The sequence below is a fragment of the Camelina sativa genome, chromosome 17, assembly GCF_000633955.1.
Source record: "Camelina sativa cultivar DH55 chromosome 17, Cs, whole genome shotgun sequence".
In the NCBI taxonomy this organism is placed as follows: Eukaryota; Viridiplantae; Streptophyta; class Magnoliopsida; order Brassicales; family Brassicaceae; genus Camelina; species Camelina sativa.
In genome coordinates this window covers 32,648,771-32,666,469 of record NC_025701.1, presented here as the reverse complement: position 1 = coordinate 32,666,469, position 17,699 = coordinate 32,648,771, and the positions used below count along the sequence as shown (strand labels likewise).

The 17,699-nt window shown below is 39.4% G+C and overlaps 6 protein-coding genes and 3 pseudogenes across 7 annotated transcripts in view; 4 read left to right on the top strand and 5 right to left on the bottom strand.

Annotated features, from left to right (window-relative positions):
• LOC104758673 (protein DJ-1 homolog B) lies at positions 626–2,918 on the top strand (the record flags this gene model as incomplete). The annotated part of the gene is given in 8 exon segments (XM_010481580.2): positions 626–698; positions 777–977; positions 1,097–1,246; positions 1,334–1,516; positions 1,700–1,780; positions 1,952–2,152; positions 2,242–2,382; positions 2,549–2,918. Coding segments are annotated over 8 exon segments (1,228 nt in total), but the record flags the coding sequence as incomplete, so codon positions are not given.
• LOC104758674 (ABC transporter G family member 10-like) lies at positions 2,857–5,144 on the bottom strand. Its single transcript, XM_010481582.2, has one exon. The coding sequence runs from the start codon at positions 4,813–4,815 to the stop codon at positions 3,043–3,045; it is 1,773 nt and encodes a 590-aa protein (XP_010479884.1). The 5' UTR covers positions 4,816–5,144; the 3' UTR covers positions 2,857–3,042.
• On the bottom strand, positions 7,909–9,628 carry LOC104760008 (annotated as a pseudogene).
• Positions 9,943–10,995, top strand: LOC104760007 (annotated as a pseudogene).
• On the bottom strand, positions 12,010–12,401 carry LOC109129980. Its single transcript, XM_019239051.1, has one exon. It carries the CDS (start codon positions 12,364–12,366, stop codon positions 12,010–12,012), a length of 357 nt encoding a protein of 118 aa, XP_019094596.1. The 5' UTR covers positions 12,367–12,401.
• Positions 13,462–14,713, top strand: LOC104760006 (annotated as a pseudogene).
• Positions 14,915–16,703, bottom strand: LOC104758670 (inner centromere protein). 2 transcript variants are annotated; one of them, XM_010481577.1, is made up of 6 exons: positions 16,641–16,703; positions 16,140–16,495; positions 16,004–16,056; positions 15,766–15,803; positions 15,276–15,693; positions 14,915–15,183 (listed from the first exon to the last, which is right to left on the bottom strand). In XM_010481577.1, exons 2-6 carry the CDS (start codon positions 16,483–16,485, stop codon positions 14,959–14,961), a joined length of 1,080 nt encoding a protein of 359 aa, XP_010479879.1. In that variant the 5' UTR covers positions 16,486–16,495; positions 16,641–16,703; the 3' UTR covers positions 14,915–14,958. The 2 variants fall into 2 exon arrangements, with proteins under 2 accessions (XP_010479879.1, XP_010479878.1); XM_010481576.2 differs by having other exon boundaries at positions 16,590–16,701.
• On the top strand, positions 16,969–17,524 carry LOC109129979 (UBP1-associated protein 2C-like). Its single transcript, XM_019239050.1, has 2 exons — positions 16,969–17,434; positions 17,517–17,524. The coding sequence occupies exons 1-2, from the start codon at positions 16,969–16,971 to the stop codon at positions 17,522–17,524; spliced, it is 474 nt and encodes a 157-aa protein (XP_019094595.1).
• LOC109129978 overlaps positions 17,590–17,699 on the bottom strand; it is a 1,353-nt gene continuing 1,243 nt past the window's right edge. Inside the window, exon 6 of the mRNA XM_019239049.1 lies at positions 17,590–17,695. Coding sequence (XP_019094594.1) covers positions 17,590–17,695 — 106 coding nt within the window. The remainder of the gene's footprint in view (positions 17,696–17,699) is intronic.

Genomic DNA, 17,699 nt, shown 5'->3' with positions numbered 1-17,699 from the left:
TCCCCCATCCCGATTTCTTCTCCAGATTGACTTCATCCTCCTACTCGGGTTTTCCTCCATGGGCTCTTACTGGGCCTCTTTTCCTGACGTGCGCGTACGCCCTAATGGGCTTATTTGGTGGGCCTTATGATCGTCGAAACCCAACACCAACAATATGTTTTTTATTAAAGTTTATTAAGACACGAAGCCACCTAACTCTTAAGATTTATTATCTTCATCTACATTTTTAAGACCGTAGCTTATGAGATTTATTTTCTCATACATCTATTTTAAAAAAAACAAATTATGGAATTATTTTATGTAGACATCAAAACGGCAACAACTGCATGAACAAAACCGTTAACCGGGACGTTGTTCTCACCTTATCCAACTACACGCCCTTTTGATCGATGACGTGTAAAGATTAGTGGCTCATTGTCACTTTCAAACCAATACGATTAAGACACGTCATGATAAAGCCCGTCTCATCTCAGTGCTTCTCTTTCATCAAAGTTAAACGAAAAAAAAAAACGTCAATGGCGTCGTCGTCGTTGTTGTGTCATCATCGTTATTTTAACCCAATCACTCTCACTCCCTTGACTAACACTAATAAACTCCGTCACTCTTCTTCCTCTGAATCTTCCAGACGAACCTCTCTTCGTATAAATCGACGATCCTTCTCTATCTCTGCAACTATGGCTTCATCTACTACTAAGAAGGTAATCCTTATCACTACTATGAACCCTACTCGATCCTTGCTATAATTTCTCTTGATTGATCCGATGTTTCTTAATTAGGTTTTGATTCCCGTTGCGCATGGTACGGAGCCGTTTGAAGCGGTGGTGATGATCGATGTCCTGCGGCGAGGTGGGGCCGATGTAACGGTGGCGTCCGTCGAGAATCAGGTCGGCGTTGACGCATGCCATGGCATCAAGATGGTCGCCGATACTCTTCTCTCTGAGATTACTGACTCCGTTTTCGACCTTATCATGCTCCCGGTACGTCTATGAGATCACTCCAGATTTAGTATATAATTTGCAGAATTGAAACTCTGTTGGAGATCATTGCTATGCAATTTGATGTATTTGATTGCTTATGTTCTTTGTGATTGGTTAAGGGAGGACTTCCCGGTGGTGAGACTCTTAAGAACTGTAAACCTTTAGAGAATATGGTGAAGAAGCAAGATACTGATGGACGACTTAACGCTGCTATCTGTTGTGCGCCTGCATTGGCCTTTGGTACTTGGGGTCTATTAGAGGGTAAAAAGGTATGTTTGTAGTTGATCAGTTTTCTAGAAGTTTTCTTTCTTTTGAGTTTGTAATTTGGTTTTGTAAATCATGTATGTTCCTTGCAGGCAACATGTTACCCGGTTTTTATGGAGAAACTAGCAACTTGTGCTACAGCTGTTGAGTCAAGAGTTGAAATTGATGGGAAGATAGTGACTAGTAGAGGGCCTGGAACCACCATGGAGTTCTCTGTCACGCTTGTGGATCAAATTCTTGGGAAAGAGAAAGCTGTTGAAGTCTCAGGCCCCTTGGTATGTCTTGTCCCTGATTCTTCTATTTGATCCCCCAAATTATTGACCGTAGGGACCAATTTCTTTTGAGAAGATGGCTCTCCGCACAAAAAGATAGATTAAGTAGCTGCACTTATTTAATAGTAGCATAGTGTTTATTACATGGTAACCTCTTAGTCTCTCTTCTTTCCCTTTGCATATCAGGTGATGCGTCCCAACCCTGGTGATGAGTATACTATTACTGAGCTTAACCAAGTCAACTGGTCATTTGACGGTACCCCACAGGTAACTTTCAATTGCCTGTCCACTTGGGTTTATACCCTTAACATTTGTAGATGATTTCTGTCTGATGGTTAATTAAATTTGTAATGTGAGAGATAATTTGGCTAAATTGTCCACACTGGCTTTGTTGAGCTCATGTATCTGTCTGTCTTAATTAATGGTTCTTCTTTTCAGATTCTCATACCCATTGCAAATGGCTCGGAGGAAATGGAAGCTGTTGCTATCATTGATGTCCTGAGGCGGGCAAAAGCAAATGTCGTCGTTGCTGCACTTGGTAGCAGTTTGGAAGTGGTCGCATCTCGTAAGGTCAAGTTAGTGGCAGATGTACTTCTCGATGAGGCTGAAAAGAATTCCTACGATCTGATTGTGTTACCTGTGAGTGCTAACTCCTTCAACTGCCGAAAGTTTATAGTTTCAAAATTTATTGACAAGCCAGCATGATGAGCTTCTCTTTCAATTCACAGGGTGGTCTCGGTGGTGCTGAAGCATTTGCAAGTTCGGAGAAGCTAGTGAGTATGTTAAAGAAGCAGGCGGAATCAAACAAACCATACGGAGCCATTTGTGCCTCTCCTGCTCTGGTGTTTGAGCCACATGGTTTACTCAAGGTACAAACAAAGCGAGAGAGACTTCACGATAGCTTACACATTATAGAGACTCAGATGCGTAGGATCGTTACTACATTTCCGATGCCATGGAATTATCTGTAATCAATATATTATTTTCACTCTTAAAACTATGGGAAGAGTCACAAGTTTATGAATGTTTGTACAGGGTAAGAAGGCAACAGCGTTCCCAGCAATGTGCAGCAAACTGTCGGACCAGAGTCACATCGAGCATAGAGTCTTGGTTGATGGCAATCTCATAACGAGCAGGGGTCCAGGAACATCATTGGAGTTTGCACTTGCAATTGTAGAAAAGTTTTACGGGCGCGAGAAAGGACTTCAGCTCGCAAAGGCAACACTTGTGTAAACTCATGAGTATCTTAGGTAAGAGTGACTTTAATAAGAAAGAAAGAAGTCTTTAGTATCAAACTATTAATGAGTGAACCTATGTTGTGGTGAGCTTTGCACCGAGTCTGATGCTTAATAATGTCTTATAAATAAACGAAGTTACTCAGTACATCAGAATGTGTTTTTGTTTTCTTTACATTGCGAATTTTAGACTATAAGAAGGTGCGGACCAAAAAGAAAGAATATGAGAAAGTAAAATTTTCTTTTAAAATTACAAAACAAATTGAATTATATCTGCAGATCATTGTTATTAACCTAGCTTCTTGTTCTGTAACATCTGTACCATAAGATGAAGAATCCAAGGACTCTGTACCCGATGATGAAACTTGCCATGATACCAAGATTGCTCCATTTCTGAGACTCCTTGAGGTCTTGCTGTATTAAGAACACGTCTCCTCGATACTCGTTGATCATCAGGCATTCAAATGGATACTTGAAGAGGCTGAGATAATGCATGAACTCCCAGTAAACCGGGATCCTTTCCTTTGCGATGAAATACCCAGAAAAGAGGAAGAAAGATCCCATGAGACCTGAGATTACTGATGTCCCCATTATGAAATTTGGGACAAGAGCACTGAAACATGCAACAAAAGAGTTTGACATCAGAAGAACAATCCATATCACCAATGAGAAGTAGAAGAACCCGTCTAGCTCTCTTCTGAGACCAACCAGCCAATAAACCGGAGTAGCAAAGAGCATGCTTATGATCAACAGGAAGGGAATGAAGATAAGAGTATCTGCCAAAACGTAAGACAAAACTCTGTAAGCTCGTCTCGATGTCTCTCTCATTAGTATTCTCCGGTCTTGCAAGAAAATTGGAAGTCCCTCTGTTGTAGAAGATAGCAAGAAAGTGAGGGTAAAGGCGAAGAACCCGGTTCGCAAGACTTTCGCTTCTTGCTTTTGATTTCCCACGTTCAAGTAAATTGAACCGAGTATAAGACCCGCAATGGAGGCTTGTAAAGCTCTGGTTCTGAACAATTGCTTGGTTCTGAAGATGTTCTTGCAAGATCTTTGCCCAAGTATCTGCACTTCCTCTAACATTGAGTTGCTGTGAGAATCAGATTGTTGAAACTCTCCTCCTGCATTAATATAGCAACTCTTCCATGTTTTGCTATGACCATAACATGAGATTTCTCTGCAACTCTGAGTTCTGATCGGTTCAAGACTCCCTGCAATATCTATTGCATACTCCAAGACATTTACACGCCGCGGTATCTGGTGACCGGAGAACTTAATCTTCTGGTGAAGGCTATTAACCGATCCGTTTTGAACAACCACCCCATTAGAGAGCAACACTATCCGGTCTATCAGCTCAAGTATGCGAAAGCCAGGCTGGTGAATCGTCAGAACAATGGTTTTACCTTGTTTAACCGTCATATCTTTGAGAAGCATCACAACCTGAAGAGCGGAGGCTGAATCCAAACCAGAGGTTGGCTCATCAATCAATATAACATTTGGATCATGAACAAGTTCAACTCCAATAGAAACCCTTCTTCTCTCTCCTCCAGAGATTCCAGATCGTGTTCCTTGACTGATCCTTGACTCCGCAACATGTTCAAGACCGAGTTCTTGAATCAGCCTCTTCACCTTGGCAGCTGCATCTTTCCTGTTAGTCTTCAGCCTAAGGAGCGCACTGTACATCAGTGTTTCTTGCACTGTAAGAAACGGAAACAGAGCATCTTCTTGTGGCACAAACCCTGAAACCCTCCTGTACTCAGGACCATCCATAGGCCTACCATTGACAAGCACCTGCCCTGAAACTTTCCCATGAGAAACTTTTCCAGCGAGAATCTCTAGCAACGTGGTTTTTCCAGCCCCACTAGGACCGGCGATGGCAGTGATCTCTGCGGATCTTGCATCACAAGAAACATCCTTCAAGATAACTTTTTCTTCCTTCTCACTCAACAAACCACATAAATTAGAAAGCTTTGGAGTGTTTCCGCCTAATCGATATGATAGATTATTGGTTTCTAGCCTATATGAGATTTTCCGGCCACCGGTAATAGGAGCTTTCACCGGTAATTCCATCTAAGAAAGAACGAGGGGAAAAGAAAGCATCAAACTTTGATTAAGAAGATAGAGATATTAAAAAAACTGAACAAAGAGTGTGAGATTAAGTGAAGAATAAATGGTAGAGAAGATGAACTAACACACCAAACTTTAAGGAACCTCTCAGCTTATATTTATTCAAACAATCAAAAGCTTGAAGACTTTAATAAGCTTTCTCTCATTGCCTTCCATGAATACCGAAAAAGCATTTGACTATATAACTAAAAATCAAAGATATTTATAATTCCAAGCTTTAAAACTGTATACTAATTTTGTATGACCAAATAATAATGCAATATTTTCTCTTAATAAATTACTGTCCTTAAATAATGTATTGATACACTCAGATGAATTGTAATGAAATTGGTTGACCAAAAAAAATATTATAAGAAATTAAAATATTTTGTATCTTTCTTATATTGGGTTTAAGAATTGTGAAGAGGTACAAGAAAAAAGCAAAAAGAAAAAAAAAATTAGTTAGAAAGAGATTGGTTTCTTATGGAGATATCTAAATTTGGGTGAGCTGAAAAGTTGATCGTGAAATGTGTTTGCCTTGTTGGTGAACTTGTTTTATCTAATTTATTAATTTTTTTTTCTACCCAGTTTGGTGGTTATATGGAGTACGTAGTATCATCACCTACAAAACTAATTAACGTGTTTCGAACTCCTGTGCCATTTTGAGGTTTAGCGTTCAGGAAATAAGGATTGAATACTCTCCTAAGAAACCAATTTGCTAGCTAATTTGATTATTTTGAGAAAAAATGTTTGCTTGTTAAACACACTATGAAAGGTATATGTTGCTTCTTCGGTTTGTTCGGATTGGTTCGGATCGAACATTTTGCTTCTTTGGTTTGTTTGGATCAGTATTTCTGAATGTACCGAAAATTCAAACAAGAGCCAATAAACGGGTATGCAAACTTATAACCAGCAGGGCCACATGGATCGACCATACTAGATAAAAAACCAGTCAAACAACCGAACCCTAAGTAAGAGTTCTTCTACCCTAGAAAATTAGAAATAAACACAAATGGGTCTTGTTAACGTATGGCCCATCATGTGTATTAGTTTATTACACACACAACTCATGTCGTTTCTTATGAAAACGTATCAGTCCCACATCGGTTAGAACTGTAGGAATGATTGAAGAAGCAGAGTATAAGAGAAGATGTAGACCCACTTAGAAAAGTACTTACCTGGACGGGGTCAACTCTTGATCAAGAAGAGGAGTGGCCTAAGCTAGTGACCTCCATTGCACATAAAGGAGGGGTGCTTAGCTTAAGGTCTCCCCAAGTGGGAGAGCCTGCGTCATTATTTGTGGTAGAGGAGGCCTGCGTTCGCGCGGCCTCTACCATTCTCAGTCTTAATCATACTTTGTACTTCTTTCTTTAATTTGACAACACTCTTAGGAATGTTAACTTTTGGAAATCCATATTTAGTAGTACTTTGGACAGAGTCCCACATCGGAAGTATACATCAAGTTGATATGTTCTGTTTTGGTATAAAAGAAAGAGGCATTTGTTGAAAGAAACTTATCTTTGCGCTTGGGGCAATGACGCAGCTAGTGAGGTTCTAACCGAGGCGCGTCTATTGCTGGTTGAAAACTATTTCCAAACCCCCTCTTAAGTGTAAAAGCCTTTGAGAATTTTTGGAAGGGTTCCCTTCAGGGTAAAGCCCTACAATTTTCAGTTTAAATCTTTTTTAACTCAACTCATGGCATCTGTTTCTTTGTCTTACCTAATTGTTAATAGCAAAACAAACGTTTTGTGTGGTGGTTAACACTGTTTCAACCCATTGATCAGATTATATGTATGTAAATAATGATCACATTACATCATATTCTCAAAACAAATGTTCATCATACATGATATGTTATGAAACCAAACTTTGTTTTGCATATTAAAATACTGTATGACCTCTGTTTTAATTCTTTGGTCATGTTTGCCTCAGCAATGATCAATTTGCTGGTGTTGATTCTCTTACGCTGTCCACAAAGAACAAGAATGGGATCAATCATCTGGATGTTCCGGTTTTTGTTGAACCTGTCATCAATGATCCGAGAGTAATGGGAGTGAATCACTGATCATCTTTCACCCGGAAAGAGACAAGTTCAACTTTTCAGCTGGAGATCCAGATCTTGTTCATTTCCCCGGTAATGTTAACAACACAATTCACTCACTTTCAGCTATATAGGAGTATATATCCTGAAGTTCAAAATTTCAGGTGGTGATTCTCAATTTTTAGTAACGTTTTCTGTGGAAGTCACTGATGAGTTTCTGCTGACAAACTTACCGTCGGAGCTTATAAACTCAACAAAGCTGAAGTTCAAAAAACATGTTCCAATGGCAGCCAATTCAGACATACGCCGCCATCTCTAAACATGTGAATGTCAAAGCCAGTGAGATCAGGTTTCGCGGAACTATAAAGCAATGCAACGACCTCATACAACAGCTGCTTCATCATGTAAAATCAAATGCTCAATCTTTCAATTAGATGTGTTTGGTTTCTCATGTGTGTACATTGATCACCATATAACTTCTGTAGGGAGGGGATAATGGTGCGGTTTTGACCCTGAAACTGAGTGACATGGGGAACTACGGGTGCTACCTTGACTGCACCGAGAGAATTTCACTGCCTTTACACGCAGAGGCTCACGTAAACCTCATCAGAAAGAGACCATTGAGTTCCCTTACAGCTCAGCTCACGGTACGTGAATGATGATATTAATAGTTTTAGACCGTTTGAGGTAGAGAATGGTAGAAGTTGATGAAACTGAGCCATCATGATTACAAACAAATCTCCTGAAGAAATCTCATGGAATGGGCAAAAGAGATGCATTAACAAGAAAACCAGAGATTTCTGTTAAGACACAGTCATGCTTCTTGCTATAAATGCTCATTGAATCTATAATATTCACCTTTTTGGTTTGCTTCCAAATTTAATATCAGATAAGATTATACAAGTTGATTTAAAGATAATAATTCCTATTTTGATCTGAGAAGATTAATGAAAAGAATTGAATTTGAAATAAACCACAAATACAACAAATCATAAAAACAAAACACAAATGTTATATTACATAAACCAATTATCGAGGGAGCTTTCAAAATTAGTATTGAAATCAATGAGTTGATCAATATCCAGCTCTTGATCCAGATCCAAGTTTACTTCAGTAATAGAGTTGTTGTTGTCCGTAACGCAGAAGCTTTCACAGAGCGAGAAGATCTGATCTTGTTCTTCAGTGATGTCGTTTGTATCTGCAGGTAGATCATCAGTGAAGACCGTATCCGCTATGAGAGAATCATCATCTGGACAAGTGGACTGATCATCGATAACATCAGGAGGAGGGATGCAACAAATTATTGGAGTAGTACAAATAGATTGAAGATGATTTAGGGTTTGATCCGGCTCTTGAGTTGCGCCGTCTAAGATAAAACCGCTCTTCTCGAAAGCTTGATTATTATTATTAACGAAAGAAGCTTCATCCGCACGCAATTCCTTGAGATTAACCAACAACGCCCACATGGAATCAATTGCGTCACTAATCTCTCGCGGATTCTCCGATCTGATAAGCCTCTCGTTGTTCCACCAAAACCCTTGTAGGACCGCGAAAATCCAAATATGAGATAACGATTATAACACCTATGTAAAACGATAGAAGAAAGGAGTAGAAGTAGATTCTCGAATCTCTTTCCTTAACCCAAAGTAGCTCCCGCAGTGTGGCGGTTTAGTGAGTACATGGATCCCAGGATACAACCGAGACGAGACCGTGTCACAACACTTGACTACGGACTCAAACGAACGTTGGCGCAAACGATACACTCTTGACGATAACACTTACGTTTTTGTAGTGAGAGAAAAAGGAGTGAGAGAGAGTTGGATTTTGTTTCAGAGTGTTTTGCTTCTCCGCAAGCGTAAAAATAATGAAACGAGAGAGCTATGTATTTATATGGAGAGGAGGACGAGATGCTCTCCACAAAATCTGGGCTCGTGGACTGATATCTCGGGAAGTTGAGGAGTGGAGAGATGCGATCGAAGTCTCACACGTTTGCGAGATCTCCGACGCGACTTATTCTTCCGTTTGAGTTGATAAGGCTTCGACTTTGTTTGTTTTAAACACAACAAACTCGATTTGACTTTGCAAATAAAAATTTTGAATATTATAAGCAACATACGTAACATGAAATGTAATATAAGTTGCAAATAAATTTACTCCAAAATATTAAACCAAGTCCGGTCCATGCAACGTAATTTCCTCATCCCATAATACTAGTTATAAGCTTTCAAGCTAACCACTTTGGAGATTAATTTCTCATTCATTATAACTTCGCTTTTGACAAGTAACTTCGCTTTTGACAAGGAATCCAAAGAGTCCTTAAACCGGTCATTCCGATAACGGACGTCACCGGAAAAGTCACCGGAAAGTTGGCTAAAGCCATGTTGTCAAAAGTGTAGTTCCAACAACCCTAACCCTAGATCCTTACGAGTCAAGCAGATACCAACGTCCTCCCTCATCGCTTTGTCATCCTCGGGATTAGGAACGGGAACAGGACGTTGTCCCGAGAGAAAAGCAGAGACAACGCCATCGATGGAGGAGTGACCGAAGGAGTAGAAGGAGACGTTGGATTCGGAAGAAGGAGGAGTCGCTAAGATAGCGATTTGTGCGCCGGAGAGAAGACAAAGCTGAGAAGCTTTACTGAAGAGTCCGACGTTTGACACAGATAGGTCCTAGCGAGGTCTTCTTCATGATCTTCTTAATCTCAATCTTCGTCTTCATTCCTCCTTTCTTCACCATTGTTTTCTGTGATTAGAGAGTTTCTAGTCAGAGAGAGAGAGAGAGTTTTTTTTGTTCGTAATAATGATTTCCTAATTCTAATTGGTAATAAGGAAAAGGAAATTTCCTTAACCCTCACATCAAAAAAACTATTTCTACTGAGCCAAAGGATTTAACTTCAATTTTTTTCGGTTTACATGATTAATTTACTAAACCAAATTAAACCATTGCTACGTCGGTTCAAGTAACGGAATCATTCTAGCGGCGAGAGAGAGAGAGGGGGAAGAGGGCGTGCCGTAACGAGAAGGCGGCGCCTGAGATTCTAATGGTGTCAAATTCGGAAACGGAGGATCATCGGTGGATTACGAGACTATGATGTCTCAACATCGTACGTTGAGCTATTGAAAAGGGCGTGGCGTAGCGAGAAAGCGGCGCCAGAGATTCTTCAGTACGAAGGAGCTCTTGTTTAAAGAGCCAAAGAACATATCGAATTAATGGTAAAAATCTCTAAAACCCTAATTTTTGTTTGTTAGTGTTGGGGATTTTTGAGTTTTGAAATTGTTTGTAATATCAACTGCAGGAAGAAACAATTGAGGATTATGTGGAAAATGGTAAAGACCCTTTGGTGGTGTCTCTTTTATCACATGGATTTGGATAGAACCCAGTTTCTACTCAGATTATATCTCAGGGTTAGGCTCCTCAAGGTCTGTGTTGTTTGTCTTTTGTCCATCCTATCTTCTATTTCCACGAGTCTCAGATTAGTTGATTTTTTTAAGTGTCAATTGTAGTACAGGAATGTTGCGTAATAGACTTTGATTTTTGACTGTAAGAGATTTATATTTGCAACGGATTTATTCCTTAAGACTTTGCTTTTGATCATTTCTTCCTAGGAAGAGGTTAGTGATATTTGGAATGGAATGTTTGCTTGACAGTTAGTTAATACACTTCTCTTTTGCTTGATGGTAGTACTACCAGTACCAGGTGTTAGCTGTTGATCATAGTGTTAGCTGTTGTACAAATATGTTTGCTGTAAAGAAAAAGTTCTTGCCTTATATGTATCTCCAATGGTTTTCATTTGATTGTTGCAGATAGAGAAGTTTTTGTTCCACAACCTCAAGTCAGAAGAAGCTGAAAGACGGCTGTCTGAGCAAGAGAAGCTAAGTGTGGGGTTTTAACTTTTTTTTTGCCTTTACTTACTTTTGGCAGAGGAGAGAGCCCCAAGATTGTAAAAGGAGCAATCGAATCTGGCCAAATTGACTTGATCTGAACTCAAACATAGCATAAGTTTTGGGTGGTGCTGCTACCTTTTGTAGTTCTGTTCAATGTTTATGATTTTGAGTTGTATAGTGAAATTTTATGGTGTATGAGTTTCCTTATGTCCTGATAGAAACTTGTCACAGCTCGTGCGTTGTTTATCGTCATCAATCTTCTTAGAATGTTTACCAAGTGTCCCAATACAATCTTCTTAAATCAAGGAACCATCTTTTGCGTCATCCATCTTCTCTACACTCTCTACAACCATTCTGCGACCTTACAAATATCCGATTCTACTCCAACTTTTCCTTCACCAGTTATATATACGCTTCCAACATATACCCGCTTCTTAACTCGATTCCACGTTTCGCTTCCACTTACCCGCTCCCAATTCCATGCAGCTTAGCTATTCGCTCCTTGTAGGGGGGAGAGAAACAGTAGTCAGTAGGCTGCAAGCCTGCAAGGAGAAGCACCACTTCCGTCACCGCAGCTCATTCAATGACTCGACCAACAAGTTTGGACCAGATCTATTCCATACAGCTTCAAAGAGAGGCAAAGTTTGATGGCTCCAAACTTCCTAATTGTCACACTCACACAACAACTCACAACTCAGTGTAAGGTAGGATTTGTTTTATGAATCTAAACAAAAACTTAGTTGTTTTCAATGTGGAAGCAATCAATTTTTCTTTTTAACTTTTTCGTATTGTTAGAATGTTTGTGCTTGATTTATGATGCTAGATGCAAGACCTAGTCCTGATAAAGGACGATCTACTATACTTTGTGTTAAGATGGAATCGTTATAAACGGACCAGGTTGGTTAGCCTTTGCCCTGACAAAAACGATTATCTGGGCTTATTATGGGGGCCTATAAGGATGGGCCAAGTGTGTATGTCATGGTGGGAGAGAAGGATCGGATCAGCTCTCACCAGTGACCATGTTAACCAGAATTATATAGATCATAACCAGATAATGACTAATAATTTATTGAAAAGAAAACTCATTCATATATTGCTAACATTATTGTAAATTTGTAATCCTTGAATGTAAAACTAACTTTAGCTTAAGCAAACAACTAAACGTCGAAAAGGAAGAATAGAGAGAAAACAGCTAAACATCAAACGATTAACAAAGCTCTTATAGTTTAAATTTTACTTCGTGGCAGGAGGAATTGCGCCTGCAATTCTTGAACATTGCTCTTTCAACATTGGAGGAAAAAATGGCTTGAGTGGGAGTTTCGGCAAGCAATTGGATTCAACTTCCAAAAATGCTTTGCAGCAAGCTGGACTAATATTGCCAAATCGTCCACTAAGTATGGCTTGAGAAATTTCTGTGATACATCCCGGAATATTCATCACAGATGACCAATATTTTGCAATATCGGGGAATCCTGGCATGCCGGGGCTGGGTTGGAATGGAAAAGGAAAGGGAAGTTGTGGTAGCTGAGCATTTGTAGAGACAACAACAGATATGATCACTAGAAGAAGAACAACATTCTTGATAGACATAATTGAGAAAACTTAGAATTGATGAAAATATTAACTCTATGTGAAGTTTGTTCTTGATTGATGAACAATAACAAGATCCTTGCCCGTTTATTTATACGAAAACAGTGCTTATATGGTATTAATTGTGATGATCAAAACGTCTTGGAGTCTTAAATTAGTCGTTTTCAAATTAAAACAGAATCAAAACGTCCGATGATGAAACGGGCGACATTGATTAAGTAGTATTAAGAAGACGTGTCCGATAATTAAGCCAGAATATCTTAATGAAACCGGTTTATAATTCTTCGATTTAATTCTAAATTGATCTCAATCGGTTTGATTCTAATTCCAAATGGCATGAAATTATAACGAAATGAAATGATATTTCGTGATGGACAGCCGAGACAAAGTGGCACGAAATTATGATGTTCCCGTGATAATTCCAAGTAAATGCTCAACCAAATACATACATGTTGCTTCTTATTCGTTTTCCTCTAAATGAATTTGGGAAAGAAAAAGAAAAAAAAAACTCAATGCAAGTCCATAAAAAATAATCAACGGTTGACTTTGCCTTTGAATGATCAGTTCTTGCATTTTTTATAAGAGATGGTCCACTAATAACTCAACCGGCCATTGTTCCCGAATATTATAACAACTCCTCATAATCGACAGTCCAAGCTGATAAACGAAAGAGTACCACCTGGAATCACTTGGCTTGCAAGTAACTAAAAACATAGGCACTATAGTTTTTTAAATATGTAAGCTGAGTTAGTCTAAGAAAATATGTACTTTAAAGACTTATTTTTTCAAATAAATTTTACATTTTATTCTTAAAAAACAAGAACAAAAAGAAGACACCTACTCATTGGATTTACCTAAGAATGATTTCGATGCATGAACTTTGTGTTCCTAATAGATTTTGGTGTTTTGAGTTTTTTTTTCTTATTCCTAAACATTAATTAATTTTATAGATCGAAAAAAATTGAAATCATTTTCCGCTTATTTTTCTTTTTTTGATGTTGCATTACTGAATATTACTTACACCATGCATTATATATATAAAGTTTTAAGTACAAAACCCTTTTGATATAATTTTCTAAGGGTTTTACGTTTCCAATGGCGACTCAGACTATTTCTCGTTCCATCCTTGGCCGGCCGGCGACATCTTTTGCCTTGCTTTTTTAAGCGTCCCTTCGCGTCTTCATCTGCTCTCGCCAATTCCCCAGCGGCTTCTCGATCTGCGTCAACGTCGCTGAACCGTTCCCGTCCTCTCGTCGCTGGATTCTGTTTTCGGCTAGAGATCTGTCCACGCACGCTACTTCGTCTTCACTGAATGATCCCAACCCTAATTGTTCGAATCAGCCACCACCAAAAGAGACCAGTGAGCTCGAATTCGATGGTTGTGATTACGAGCATTGGCTTGTTGTCATGGATACCCCTGAAGGCGATCTCACTAGAGACGAGATTATTGATTCCTACATCAAAACCCTAGCTCAGGTCGTTGGCAGGTAGGTATATAGATAACTCTCTGAGTTCAGAATTATTTCTATATCTGCTTTTGTTGAATGTGTCTCTCATTGTGCATTGGGCATTTCAGTGAAGAGGAGGCAAGGATGAAGATCTACTCTGTGTCACACAGATGCTACTTTGCTTTTGGAGCACTAGTGTGACAAGATGTTTCAGACAAGATCAAAGGTAAAAGCCTAATTGTTGCTTGCTTGAGTTATAAGCAATTATGCATTGGAGTGAATTTTTATGATTTCATCTATATATGAAAATACAGATTTGCCTAAGGTTAAATACGTTCTTCCTGATTCCTACATGGATGTGAAGAAGAAAGACTATGGAGGTATGTTGATTATTCTTTGGTAATTTTGCATTGTAGTCCCAAGATAGCGTTGTTGAAATTTGCAAGTGACATCAATATTTTGATCTCGTCAGAGAGTAATTAGTCTGATGGGGTTTTTCTGAGATGACCTCTTTTTCAGGAGAACCTTTCATTAATGGAAAGGCTGTTCCATATGACCCAAAGTATCATGAGGAGTGGATGAGGAACAATGCTAGACCTGGTAAAAACTATAGTAGAGCTGCGTATGGAAACAATGCTAGATCAGCTTATGGAAACAGACGCAGTGACAGGCCTCGCAACTGGGATAGTAGCAGGAACTTGGAGAGGAGAAGAGAGAACGATAGGAGAATTCAAGACACGGGTAACAACCCAATCATCTACCGGAGATCTCCACCACCGGACATGAATGGAGGATGGTCTGGAAACGACCAGCAGAACGGTGGATACCAACAGCAAGGTCAGGGTGATGGAACGCAGCAGCAGCCATACCCGCCCGATAGGGATCAATACCATGGTTAAGTAGTTGAACTGTATTGGGTTTTCATGTATAGGAGCTTTTCAATACGGAACTGAAACTATGGTGGTCAGTGTGCTTTAGTTTGTCACTCTGCTTTGTGAGAGAGACTAATAAGTTCTGCATCTATTTAACAATTGGTTTATTTATTATATATCCTCAAGTCATTCTTTTGAACACTTTATTTCAGTATTTAGTGGCAGAAGAAGTAAAGAGATAGCTCTATAAACTAGGAGATGAAAAGATAGAGTTAATCAAAATCTATTGAACTCATGGCAAAAAGACCAAATCTCGATAAAACATCACTTCCTCGTTGGTTCTTGGCAGCTTGGATCTGATCAGCAAGTGAGATATCTCCTCTTGTTCTCTCTTTCCTTATCAGTTCCAAGTCCAGTTTCTCCAGTTTAGCTGCAACAGAAACTACCCTATCCGTTCCAACAGCGATTTTACCAAGACTTGCTTTCTTCTTCCGAATCTGAAAAGATAGTAATTCAAACCAAAGAATCATCAAGTCGTTTTTCTAGTTTTGTCAGAGACATCAACGGAGTAGCTTTTTTTTTTTGTTACCTTTGTTAGTCTCTTCTTCAGTTTAGAACGTGAAGCAACGGTTGGACTCTCCCTTTTCTGCCTTGGCTTTCGAATCTTTCCTTCTCGACGGTCTTTCTCTTCACGTTCTTTCTTTCTTTCTGCAGCTCTCCTCATCTTCTCAGTCCTGGCTTGTGCAGCTTCTTTTGCTATCATCTTGGTTTGTTCCTTTGCTCTTGCTTTCTCTTCAGCTAACTGAAGCTGCTCAGATAAAAACTCTTGTTTTATTCTTTCGTAACTGTCCCACTCGAGTTCTACTTCACCACTTCCTCCTTTCCTTGCAGCTTCTGCAATGTTTTCTGACCATAATGACGCGAACTTCTCCTTTAATCGCTTAGATCTTGACCGTTGTGCCCAAACTTGTTTCACTGAAGCCCTTATCTTCTCCTTGGTTTCATCACTGCAAGAGACAAACTTAGCTTTTATATATGCTTCTAACTTCAATGTGGTGTATAGTAGCTCACAAATCTACCTGTGTGGTTTTTGATGGTCAGACATCTTCTTCCGAACCTGCAAGATATTGAAGAGAGAAAACAAAGCTTTAAACTTATTTCACCAAAGCAGAAAAACAACAACCCAAGACACAACATTACGAGTTTGGCTTTTGTTTCTTTCACATCATATGGTTCTCACTTCTCACAGTAAACAATAGAAGATGAACACAACAAAATGGTCCCTGAATTGTATTGTAGTATCTTACTTGACTTCACCTTGGGATTTCTCAAAGCTTCGATTGTTCTCTGCTTGATTCGTCTTCGAGTATCTGTTAAGATGTTGTACCAAACTCACTACTCAAAGCCTCAAAGAAGAAGCAATTCCTATATGAAAAAAGCTCTCTTTATATACCTTCAGTGTGTTTCCTTCCTTTGTTCCATGGAACCTTTCCTTTATTTGCTAATCCAATCTTCCTTCTCCTCTCCTCTTCTTTAATAACCTTCCTATCACTATCAGCTTCAGTATCTTTATCCATAGCCTTCACCTCAAAACAACTTGGATTGACTTCTCTGCTATGAATCTCAAACACATTGCACAATGATGAACCTACAGATTTCAACTCCAATCCTCTAATAGAATTTAAAGAAGCAAGTGATTTGGATATTCTCAAACTCAAAGGTTCTTTGAGATTCCAATAAATCGAACAACCGCATCGGACTGGAGCACGAATCGATTGAAATGGGTATCTCATCTCCATCGATACCCCTCTGCCAACAACAAAAAAAACACACATCAACCAATATTTTTCAAATTGATTTCAAATCACAAAATGATATGTAGTGAGAAAGAAGAAGCACTCACATATGCAGCGACATTCCGATACGGAGATGAACCGGAGATAAAAAATTATACCTTTTTCTCAGACGCTAAGGTACTTTTCCGGCTAGAGCCATTGATGAAGAGGAGAGAGAGAGAGAGAGCGGGAGTAAACTAAACAGATAAGGAAGAAGATGGAAGGAACATTAATGGGCCTAAAGTCATTGGGCCTTATTTAAGGCCAAATTTTGTTTATAAAATAGGCATATTTCCTTTCTTATATTATACAGTATGAAACCGACTTTTATTTTTTTCCTTTAAAAGATTATTTTTATTCTTCTGTCTTCATCTTGTTCGTGTACCGCTCTCTCAAACTCGGGACTAGGGTTAAGGATTTTAGGCGAAAAAAAAAAACTTTCAGACCATGGATATGTTGAAGAAGCGAAAGCTCGATGAGAATGGAATCTCGATGCTAAACGAAGGTGTCATCGGCCCCGTTTCGTCTCGATTGATGCCACATGACGCTAGGAAGATTATCGAGCGGTTCTCTACTGATCAGCTTCTCGATATCTTACAAGAAGCTGTTGTACGGCATCCAGATATCCTCGAGATCGTTAGATCGACCGCAGATTCCGATATCTCTCAGAGGAAGCTATTCATCCGTGGACTCGCGGCGGAGACGACGACGGAAGGTCTTCGTTCTCTTTTCTCCAATTACGGAGATCTCGAAGAAGCTATCGTGATTCTCGATAAGGTTACTGCTAAATCCAAAGGTTATGGTTTCGTGACTTTTAAACATGTTGATGGAGCTCTGCTTGCTTTGAAAGAGCCGTCTAAGAAGATTGATGGGCGCGTTACGGTTACGCAGCTCGCGGCGGCTGGGAATCAAGGTACGACGAACTCACATGTTACGGATATATCCATGAGGAAGATTTATGTTGCGAATGTGCCGTTTGATATGCCGGCGGATAGGTTATTGAATCAGTTTTTGGCTTATGGGGATATCGAGGAAGGTCCTTTGGGTTTTGACAAGATTACTGGTAAATCAAGGGGTTTTGCGTTGTTTGTTTACAAGACTGCTGAAGGTGCTCAGGCTGCTCTTGCTGAGCCTATGAAGGTGGTTGATGGTAAGAATTTGCAGTGTAAATTGGCTAT

Excerpts from the sequence above, each read along its gene's own strand:
- LOC104758674 (XM_010481582.2), bottom strand. The coding sequence starts at position 4,815 with ATGGAATTACCGGTGAAAGCTCCTATTACCGGTGGCCGGAAAATCTCA.
- LOC109129980 (XM_019239051.1), bottom strand. The coding sequence starts at position 12,366 with ATGTCTATCAAGAATGTTGTTCTTCTTCTAGTGATCATATCTGTTGTT.
- LOC104758670 (XM_010481576.2), bottom strand. Across the intron at positions 16,057-16,139 it reads AGGAAGGAAACACACTGAAG|ATACTCGAAGACGAATCAAG; the intron begins GTATATAAAGAG and ends ACATCTTAACAG. Across the intron at positions 15,694-15,765 it reads GACCATCAAAAACCACACAG|TGATGAAACCAAGGAGAAGA; the intron begins GTAGATTTGTGA and ends TGTCTCTTGCAG.
- LOC109129979 (XM_019239050.1), top strand. The coding sequence starts at position 16,969 with ATGGATATGTTGAAGAAGCGAAAGCTCGATGAGAATGGAATCTCGATG.